Genomic DNA, 11,369 nt, shown 5'->3' on the forward strand with positions numbered 1-11,369 from the left:
AATATATTTGATACCATAATTAATCCCCATGAAAAATTCTCGAAATCAATTTGCATAAAATTTTCAGCAACAAATATGGCAATTTCAATCATAAATTTTCTAAATGGTAACACAAGACTGATATTTGGTATTTAATGGGAAAAAATGCCTTTAAAGTACAGAAACAAGTCTGCGTGTCTTATGCATCTCACATTCAAAATTAATAATTTATATAAAACTCTGCGGAATTCCCATCGCTTTGGAAAATTCGACTTGGCTAACTCTGCATACTTATTATCATTACCATGAATATAACTGAAAGATAAAAGGAAAAGAAAGGAAACGTATGGTGAGTTCCAATAGAGGTCAAGTAATAGAAGGGCAAAGAAAATAATATGAGGAATGTCCTCTAGGCATTTGTACCAAAATATATTTACAAACAAAAGGAGTAAAATCTTTAACACGAGCAGGATGTTAAGATTTGAATGTTTACAAATTTTAAGCTCATGCTAAACTATTTCGACAAGCCATTGAATTTTTGCTAACACCTGACAGTTTTCTTCTCCACTGCATTACCACTAAACAAGCAAAATAAACAGCTCAAGCTACGTAGTTTTATTTTCTTTATCATACATGTATATATGCACAGGACTAGCTTGGGGCAGCATGCCCATCTTCTTGCTATGAGTATGACTGCATACTTTTATAGCTAATTACAGCATATAAGGACCTTTATATGCCAAAACGAATGGAGATTCATATGGATGATATCTTCAACTTCAACCCTTAAAAATTCTAACAACTTATCAGGTAAGATAAATACCATCATTCCGAAATGGTAATTTTCTTCCAATTCCAACATAAGCTCATTAGATTGATGTGTCTATCTCATATGATTGGTTGATGATGAATTACGAGATTCCGGGAAGAAAAAAGTCTAATCCTCAAAATACAGAATGCTCCTCCTCTTACCTTTGTTGAGAATTGCTTCACCTTTAGTGGAGTAAAACCTACATAGCTTTGTGCGGAGTCCCCCAAGTAAAAGAAAACGAAAAAGAACAAAGAAATTCGATTTCTTTACTTTGCAGTCTATTATGACCCTCCTGCCAAGAAACAATTGCTGCTACCAGAACTTCCCACAACGCAAGGCATATCGCGAACTTGAAACTTCACACTTTGGGTTCCAACATCATCTAATATCTCTAGACATTCTTGTAAATCCATGTCACTTACTAACATCACCCATTCCTCTTCATCATCTAAATACTTGAGCTGGAAGGTCCCTGTTTGCAACTTGAACCTCTTTGCAACTTCTTCATACAGTTGATAACACCCTCCAGAAGTGTCAAATTTGAACCGGACAGTATCTTCTCTGTAAGTAGCTTTCACAATTATTTTAGAGCAGCTGTCAGCACAACTCGTCTTTCCTTTAGGATGCTTGTGCTCCTCAAAACTTTGAGAGCTTGATGAACTGCCATGCAACATCGAACCACGGCCATTTGAGGAGTCTGTCATACTTGAAGAAGCTGGCTGGTTATGTTCAACAAGCTCGGCATTTTCTCCATCCTCTGCTGTATCCATCTCATTACCCACAGCTAGAGAGCCCGAAATCCAAGAGACATGGTGTCCATCAGAATTCTCAAATTTTGAACTGCACTTGCTGTGACTCGATGTCATGCCTTCTGTTGCATGATAAGAACCAAGGGAAATCTTTTCAGAAAAAGCTCCACTAACTGGTTTTGATCCAGCTTTTATTGCAATCTTGGAGTCTTTAGTAGAATTAGTCGGAGTGATGATATTGGGATTCCTGATCTTATAAGAATTTGAATTGATTCCATCTGTACAACACTCATCCTCTTCCAATTTGACAGTCAACGTAGGATCTGAGTTTTGCAGAGATGCAGTTTTCTCAACAAAAAAGGGAATCTTCTGTGACTCAAATTCTTGGCTTATTGAGCCTGCTGCCACAAGTCCCCCAGTAGTCGGATCAAACTTCAAACCTCCCTCTACCCCCTGAACAGAATCAAGCACGGTCTGTATCTTCTTTAATGAACGGTTTACCTTGTTTATCTTACGAGATGGCCATCTTGAGATCCCATGTTGTCTGCAGATTCTTTTTAGTGTAGTTGGGCAAACTGCCACAGCACATATCCAATTCAACTTTTAATATTTCAAATACATTAAATACATTCTATTATAAAAAATTCATCATGAAACCTTTTATATATTTTAAATTCTCCCTCCCCCTCCTCCTTAACATACCCACGTTTAATTTTGAAAATATTCTAAAATTTCACAATACACTTCATGCTTTAGTATAGGACTATATACTATGAACCAAACTTCCATGACTGTTTAAATTAAAGTAACATAACCACAATAGCATAATTGTTTATTGATTTATTTTTTGTTTAACCAGTAAAGAAAAGAACACAGGGCAAGAAGTTCCTACCTCCAATACTTTTTGCAGCATCCTTAAGACTGCCAGAGAAATATTGCTGAAGAACACTCAAACTCACATTTTTCTCTGCCGTACTTCGCTTTTTCTCTGTCTGTCTTCTTGTTCCCCTCGTTGTCTGCAGAGGGTGTAAAGAGTTGTTAGTCCCACAAATTTGTATTAAGCCTCAAGAAATAAAAACAAGTCCTCTGATGGTAGTTAATTAGGTTTAGCTTTATACATTAGACATAAATAGCCAAGGTAGAGCAAGGGAGCAGGCAAAATGTAAACCTCACAGCATAATCAAAGGCACATAATACATGCCAAAGGGAAGAAAAAAGTTTCAGTTAGGCTTTGCCTTCTTTGAAATAACAGTATTTGGCAGAGCAATTTGAAATATCTCATGTTTTAGCTATATTACAAATTCACATACAGTTCCTGTTAATAACAAAAATATATCATTAGATTCAATTTACAAAGAAATATTAACCCTCTGACAACGTATTGTTAATCAGAAAACACTTCTCTGTTAAAAGCAATTTCCATTTTCACTTCCACGATGCACAAGGGGTAAATTTGCCTTAAATGTCCCTCTGGCAAAAATTACCAATCATAAAGATCATGCACCAAGTATACAACTAATTCATTTAAAGAGAGCAAAAAAAGAAGCAAGCAAGCAAACAAGCGGGGCTCTGTTTGAAATAATACCTGTTCATGGACACTATCTGCTTCATGAGCCTCATTTTTTCTCGCAGACAGCTTCAAGGGAAGTTCATTAGCTGAATTCAAGTCATTGTCTGATTGTGCCATCTTGGAACTATCCCCTGGCAAAGACATGAAGTTTGGGACTGATCCCTCCTGAAATGTATCATGAGAGATAATTCCAACTTCTACATCTGAAACTGTCCTCAAACTCTTGCAAATTCTTTGCATAGTACTAGAGAGGTTGTTTAACAAAAGTTGCTGTTCTGAAGCTCCCTTCATATTAACCGGAAGAAAGAACTCCAGTATGTAGTCACAATCACCTGTATAGGTGCTTCTAAGCCTAATTGCAACAGCCGCATTTAAACCAAACTTTCGTGCATGGTGAACCAGCGGGTAGTCACTTATATCGTATGTCTTCACATCTGGAAAGAAAAAGGGAAGATTTGATTGAAGTGCTTTTCCAGCTAAACCTTGCCCTACTTCAAGATGGTGTTCTACACATGCATGTGCAAAACCTTGCATCAATCTGTCATTAACATAACACGCTGCTTTCTCAACACACAGAATACATTTCTCACTCGAACTTGATTTACCCTCTTTGACACGTACGCCAGCCCCTTCATTAGAAGTTCCTTCGCCGTAACAAGGAATCCAAGTTAAAGCAAGGGGCAATCTATGTGCATGACATACAGCTCGTAAGACATCAATTATCTCAGCTAATGCATCCTTTTGGTTCTTTGAGAGGCACTGCAAGTAATATCTTGCAAAGTGAGAAGTGTGAAACATCTCAATAAAAAATCATGGCATGAAACAGATTTCTTTCATATATTAACAATATCTATATATGTGAACATTTCCATTTCTGGTCAAGGGGATAAACAGAAAAGTCCAACTATTCGAATAATTACCTGGGGGTTAAGTCGAGGAGGTTGATTCATCCTCAAATCAACAGCCTGCAACCACATATTTCAGGTAAAAATGCATTGAATGCTGTCTAGTAAAGGACATGTCCCACAACATGACCAAGCAATGGAAGATACATACAAAGACACAATTGCTCAAGGCAGGTGCCAAAAACATGTGCGAGTAATTCCAACAAAATTGCAGTATAGAAAATGTTAAACAATCCCTTTTTATAAATTTATATAAAGATAGAAAAACATTAAACCTTTTTTAAAAATAGAATTATACTAAACAATATACATATGTTGGCATGATGTTCATGATTCTTATTAGGCAAAACAACTCAAAAAATGAATAATATGAAACACAAGCTATAAAAAGAGCATGTAAAAGCAATAGAGTAAAACTACATAAACCCAGATTTTAATCAAACAAATTCAGGCTATAAATCTACGTGAATCCATCCTCTTGCGAACATTACAAAATAGGTACAAGTTCTATGCAGAGAAAATTGGCAGAGAATTTATAAAGTTTTTCTTTAAAAAAAGTTTTCAAAAACACTTTGGACGTTTAACCTTCTGTTGTTTGTAACTTTATTTTCACAGAACAGACAAAACTGAAAACACAAAACACAAAAGAACAACTTTACATTTATTAAATATAACATTTCAAGCTAAGTCATCACTACCATAATTGAGGGAGGAAACCAACCTGGAGGGCATTCGAAACAATTTCAATCTCAGCATCGAAATTCTGTTTCTCTCTTGTAGTGACGATTTCCAATACAGCACAGCATGTCATTCGAAGATCAGGTTCACAAACTGGTAGGGCAATACAACCACGGACATGATGATCATATGCATGTTCCACCCTTACATACTCATTTTTCTTGTAATAACCAACATCCGAGGTCCACTCTGGGATTTTGGACTGGAAAACACGACCAGGAAGCCCAGGAAAACAACCTGGCTTCCCTTCTGCAGAGAATGTATACATCCTTGACACTTCACGGTACCCAACCATCATATGATCAAGCAAGTACGGCTGCTCAGAAGTGCTCAAGATTAACTGGTCACCACGTCTCACAGGAACCCAGACTTGTGCCAAAATGCCCCCACCAGAAGTCTCTTTGACAAAGGATAGTGCTTTCAGCATCTTTTCATCAAGTGAAAATCTAGCTGGCCTCTGGATAGTTGAATTCGCCATATCCATCTCACTGTTCTCTTGAAAGAAACCATTATTTTGTTTAGCAACTGAATCACTACCGTTATTGGAATGTGCTGACGCCTCGAACTGAGTATCTTCTGGCTGAAATACAACCTTTTCACCATAATCGAAGGAACTTCTTGGTAAGTTGAGATTTCCTCCAACTTCAGTGACAGACCGTGCCTCGACATCCTGTTCAATAAAGTCTGAGCCATCCTGAGGCGTATATATAGTTGATGGAAATGAAGACAATCCATAAGTGGCAGAGACCTGATCTGTCACTGTAGGATTGTTGGACCATCCAACATAAGTATCAAAACTCAGAAGCTCTGAGAAACTATTAAACACATCCTCAGGTAGCATACCCCTGGGGACACCATCAGACGATGGCAAACTCTCCACCTGCGCCCTTGAAGATGACCAATAGTCATTTTCCCTTTCTTTAGACGAGAAGGGTTGTTCCATTTTCTGGTCAAAATCACTGAAAATAAAATTTTAAACCGCTAGAGTTCGCAAAAGTTGCAGACGCTTATGAAAACTCTTATATCTTTACCATCTCTCCCCACAACTATATCAAGACTCTCGGTGATTTTCATGAGTCCACCTTTCATTTTCTATAAATACTAACAAATACCCGTATCAAACACACGAGCCCACTTCACGACAGAGCCAAACTTTATTGGCAAAGAAAGTACAAAACCCTGCAGTAGCCAGAAAGTTAATTCACTTTTGATATCACACCCACAGACGAAAAATAAACAATTAAGAATGAAACACTAACACGACCAAATACTGAGTTGAATTTAGAAACTAACATAAACGATAAGGCTTCAGGACAAAAAAAGGTAACCCTAGAAGAGTGAGAGTGAATACAGCTCGGCTAAACCGCCACACTGCAACAAAAGGCCAGAGCTCATAATCAACGAAAACGCACAAAACCCATCTCAGATTAGTCGTAGCAGACATATATATGCTTTTGATTTTACATATTTTGCTGAATTATATTCATGTATCTGGGCATATCGCAATTTGACAAAATAAACAATCAAGACTGGTCAAAATTATAGCTGAACCTCAATCTAGAACGAACCGGACACAAAGTTAAGGATCAGATTCTCAACAGGAAGCTTCCAGTGGATCCAAACCGACTCAAAAATCCCCCAAAACCTAAAAATAAATCAGAACCACAACCCTCGAAACTCGGTTTCGTCCGTACAAATCCCCATACAGAAACGTCACTGTTTGTCGGGTGAAACAATATAGGGAAGAATTGCGGCCGGGAGCACTGACGTCTGCTGATTTTACTATGAAAGGGAAAGCCCTAAAGAGCTCAATTCAATGGATTTGGCTTGCCGTCTATGGATTTGGACTGTTGCATCAAAGACGGACACGACTCGGAGAGAAACAGAATACCAAAAAATGGAAAGGTGAAACTGTTTAGGTAAGTACACAGCTTCTTATTTTTCTTTCAAAAACTGTTTGTTTGGCAACAAAGAAAATAAAAACGAGTAATGCGACACATTTTATTTTGATGTGTGTTGTAGTAATTTTATCAATCACAACATTTGTTTTATTAGTGAGCTTATGTAACTGAAATGTATAATACCTATAAGTAATAATTAATTAATAATATATGTTTTTTAAAATAATAATACAGTCACTTAGCCAGTAAAAATTAGTTATCACACATTATTTAATTAAAATATTGAATTTTCTATATTTAATTTTACTTCTTTTTTCTAATTTTAGGAGTAGTGGGACATAATTTTTATTTATTTTACTTTTTTAATTTATATTTGAATAAAATAAATCTGGCATTTGTATTTTGTTGTTGGTGATCTAATATATTTTTTTGAAGTGTTATATTTGAAATTTTGTCTTTTTAAGATTACCAACTCAATTTAATCAAAAATTTAATTAATACGAAAGAGTTATAAAATTGCTGGATGAAATAGATATTCTAATATATGAGGAAAAATTGGTGATGAATCAGAATATAGGAAGAAACAGTAAACAAACAAAAAGTAAAGTGACAAAAAGTATTTTATGTGGTTTGAAAAACCTAATCTGCGGGTCACACCCAGAGATAAAATCAATTAGTAAAATCTCAATAATATAATAAGCAATTGACTTATATAAGATTACACTCTCTCTAAACCTTGAAGTATTTCACTTTAGTAATCTGATTTTGATAAATACCAAGAGTAAGAAATCCCTTCTGACATTGATGAGTGCTTGCTTCCTCCCGAAGTGAGACTTAAGAAAATCTTCTCCCAAAGATTGTATGTCACGTTCAGAGACTTTTATTACTTGTTTAAGAATAAATAACACAAAGAAAAACAAACAAATAAATAGTTGAACAAAGACTACTCTTTACATAAAAAAGAACTCTTCAAAATATGAAACGTTAGAATGGAGAAGAGCTGAGATTAGTTGTTGCTTAGGTATGATATTTATAGAGTTTAGGAAACCATAAGCCAAGTCAATCTTATTTTTTATCTCAATCAGATCAAATTAGAGAGTTTCTAAAAATAACTCTAAAAAAACTTTTACTGCAGAGAAATCTGGATGTAACAGAAGATCATTTTGTATCATTAGAAAATTGACGAACCTGAACTTAATTCCAAACCAAGTTCATTTTGGAATTGATCTTTCTTGCACAAAATTATTTCAAGACAATCAACTAAAACCAAGAAATTCGCATAGCGATCAATTATATATTGTCTATAGATAATTCATTTAATATAAAATTCATACTTACCCAAACGTGCAAAATCCACCAATTATACCATATACAGATTTTCGAAATTAGCTCATAATTGGAAAAAAATATATACATTAAAAGTGAGCCAGTTTTGGATTTTACAATCTCCCAATTTGGCAACATTTTAGACAAAATATATTTTTAGCAATTTGGGCACAAAACCTTGCAGCAAACAATTTGTTAGAAAAAATATTAAGTTCTTAAGAGCATCTCTAATGGAGTGTTATAAAAGTGGTGTATAGCCATTTTTTTAGCCAATTTTCATAAAATTGAACTCCAATGATGGTCTAAAATATGTGATAAATTTGGCACATGCTAAAAGTTGTGTCAAATTTGGCACAAAATATAGCATGGGCCAAATTTGGCCCTCAATAAATATCACCTCTTTTAATTACTTCTTTGCCACTCATTACTATAAATTATTAAATTTTTAATTTATCTTTTAATAAAAATATTGATTGTTTTTATATATTTTTAATAAACATTAATATCTATATTGACTTTTTTTTAGCTAGTTTGCATCTTGTGCATTGGAATACAAATGCAAAAAGTGGGCCAAATATATCATTGACACATATTTTGGGCCAAATTTGACACAAATTATACATCATCCATTGGAGATGGTTTAAGAACTCCCCATGCAAATAAGCATACTAACAAATAAGACACGACTCCCCCTGAAAATAGGGTCCAGAGTTGTACACAAAACATAATAAAAATATCAAATACTCCCCATTTTTGTCTATCAAGAAGCCAAAGTAACGAAAATCAAAAGAAAAGATAAGCAAGCAGTTCTTTTTACATTTAACGAAAAAGACAAAAAAAAAAGTAAGATAAAAAAAAAACTAAACACCCTTGGATAGTATTGTTAGTTGATCAATGATCGCTTGTTGAGTTTGCAGGATCTTGAAATTTAAATCTAGATGCATGTTCCCTATTATTCTTCTAAAAACATAATAGAAACACAGAATAGCATGACATATATATGAACATCAGATTCGTAAATTAAAACAAACACAAAAATGTATAAATTTACGAATACGCAGCAGATGAATGACTCATTCCTTTAGATTCTCTAACCTTTAATTCCTGGTGGTAGCAAGGTATTATCAAGAATCTAAACCGCTTAGATTGTGGCAAAGTCTTCCAAGCCTATCTCTAAATCAAGTCTAACAAAGAGTAGACAAGTTCTCAACACATGAGATTATATTTTAGAAGGAAGAACAAGAGAATGAGCGGCCAAGAAGAGAATTAGACTATTTAGATTTTCACTTATCCAATTAATCAACTGAGACATGCTTATGAAAATCCTAGACATCACATTCTTTATATAGGAAACTTAATGGGTTTTATTTAAATTATTTAAAATAATAAACAAAAAATCAAAGTCTTGGGCTCCCACAAATGGACTTGGATCCAATATCTTTGTTTTGAATTTAAATCTCAATTGGGCTTAAATTCAAAATCTTTTTATTTATTTATCTTTCAATTAATTAATTAAATTCTTATTCAAATTAACTAATTATAATTTGAAACTTGATTTAGTATTATTTATTTATAGTGACACCAATTTATCAATATTAATAAACTTTCCCAAATATTCTCTTTTATTCTCAAATTCTTATTACATGAAAATATCACTAAATTGACCTAGTCAATTTGATATTTCTAATTGATAATTAAATCAATTGTTTGAGACTATTAAGCTTGATTTGATAAGAGACGAGATGGGGACCATGGATCCATGAATACAAACTACAATAAATTTCTGTGAGTTTATTTATTAAATAAATTATCTTACAATTTATTAATTCCTCATTACTCCACTATAGATTTGAAATTTAACTCTTGAATTCATAAAATCATGTTACATGTCCGACATTGTTTTATAAAGGCATAAAACATAACAAACTCCCACTTGCCCTTTTAAAACAAATGGGATATGTTTCTCAAAACCATTCGTTCTACATGCTTCACAATTATGCTCTCTGCTTATATCTTTGTAAAGGGATATGAAAGATTGCTTTCCAATATTATCTTCATTACCTTCACATCACGCATTCACCACACATCCCCGATAATGTGGTACTTTCTCTCTATATGCTTTGCTCTTTTGTGGCTTCGAGGTTCATTCGAATTCGCTATTGCCTCATTATTGTCTTTAGAAAAATGAGTGGTTTATCCATTTTTAGAATAACAGCAAGATCTGTATAGAAATTTGCCAGCTTGACTATTTCCTTAGCCGCCACAGACGTAGCTATGTACTCAGCCTTCAAGGTGGAATCTAAAATGACAGATAGCCTAACGCTTCTCCAAATCATAGCTACTGAGATGGCAGATAACCTATCGCTTCTCCAAATCATAGCTCCACCCCAAGAGTAAACAACTTTTTCAGAAGTAGACTTCTTGTCATCAACATTAGTCTAAAATCTGAATATGTGTAGCCTAACAAGTTCAAAGATCCACCCAAAAGACTAACATATGGTCTCTAGTCCATCTAAGATACCGATCTAATGTTCATTTCTAAGGTTTCACTAACACTTGCTCACCACTCCCACTACATAGCAGATCTTTGGTCACAACACACAACATAGTCTACATTAGACTTATACTTGCAAATGCATAAGGAATTTGTTTCATCTTTTCTTTCTCTTCAGGAGTCTGTGGAGACTGCTGCTTAGAAAAATAAATTCCATGTCAAGATGCTAAACATCCTTTCTCGGAATTTGTTACAGAGTAACGCCCAAGCACCTCACCTAAGTAGGTCGCTTCAGTTAGAGCCAAAATCTAGTTCTTTCTATCCTTGATGTTCTGGATACCAAGAACCTAACTTGCAACAACAAAATCTGAAATTTTGTTTCCACCCAGTTCTTTATGTCTAATAATTTTTTGACATTGTTTCTAATGAGTAAGATATTATATTCATAAAGGATTAAGAACACCACAATGTCTTTTTCCCTTAGATGTTAAACACAAGGCTCAACTACATTTTATTCAAAACCACAAGTCTTAATGTTTCCATTAAACCATAAGTTCCAAGAGTGCAAAGCTTGTTTAATCCATAGATTGTCCTACTCAGCTTGCTGACTCTCCTGTCCAACTACTTTAAATCCTTCTAAATGATCCATGTTAATGGTCTCATCACGATAGTCATTAAAAATGCTTCTTTGATGTCCATTTTCCTTATCTCTTAATCAAGATTTGTGGCAATGGATAAGAGTATACTAAATCAATTTTAACATGGCTACTGGAGAAAAAGTTTTCTCTAAGTCAACTTTCTCTCTTTTTCATGAGTCAAGCCTTAAATGTCTTGACCTTTCCAATAGCTCCTCTCTTCTTCTTATAGATCCACTTGCACCCCCATGGGCCTAAATT

General features: G+C 34.5%; 1 protein-coding gene across 3 annotated transcripts; it reads right to left on the reverse strand.

The window, feature by feature from the left end:
• Positions 1-353: 353 nt before the first annotated feature.
• LOC133818841 (protein NLP8-like) lies at positions 354-6,738 on the reverse strand. 3 transcript variants are annotated; one of them, XM_062251938.1, is made up of 7 exons: positions 6,321-6,738; positions 6,046-6,123; positions 4,736-5,931; positions 4,030-4,074; positions 3,125-3,868; positions 2,432-2,555; positions 354-2,114 (listed from the first exon to the last, which is right to left on the reverse strand). In XM_062251938.1, exons 3-7 carry the CDS (start codon positions 5,693-5,695, stop codon positions 1,072-1,074), a joined length of 2,916 nt encoding a protein of 971 aa, XP_062107922.1. In that variant the 5' UTR covers positions 5,696-5,931; positions 6,046-6,123; positions 6,321-6,738; the 3' UTR covers positions 354-1,071. The 3 variants fall into 3 exon arrangements, with proteins under 3 accessions (XP_062107922.1, XP_062107921.1, XP_062107923.1); XM_062251937.1 differs by having other exon boundaries at positions 6,304-6,738; XM_062251939.1 differs by having other exon boundaries at positions 4,736-6,123; positions 6,304-6,738.
• Positions 6,739-11,369: the final 4,631 nt, after the last annotated feature.

The sequence above is a fragment of the Humulus lupulus genome, chromosome 2, assembly GCF_963169125.1.
Source record: "Humulus lupulus chromosome 2, drHumLupu1.1, whole genome shotgun sequence".
NCBI classification, from domain to species: domain Eukaryota; kingdom Viridiplantae; phylum Streptophyta; class Magnoliopsida; order Rosales; family Cannabaceae; genus Humulus; species Humulus lupulus.

Bases quoted from the DNA above. Each gene is read 5' to 3' on its own strand.
- LOC133818841 (XM_062251938.1), bottom strand. From the start codon at position 5,695: ATGGAACAACCCTTCTCGTCTAAAGAAAGGGAAAATGACTATTGGTCA. The intron at 2,556-3,124 runs GTATTATTTCAA...CACCCTCTGCAG, and splicing joins CAGATAGTGTCCATGAACAG to ACAACGAGGGGAACAAGAAG. The intron at 2,115-2,431 runs GTAGGAACTTCT...GTGCTGTGGCAG, and splicing joins TGCTGCAAAAAGTATTGGAG to TTTGCCCAACTACACTAAAA.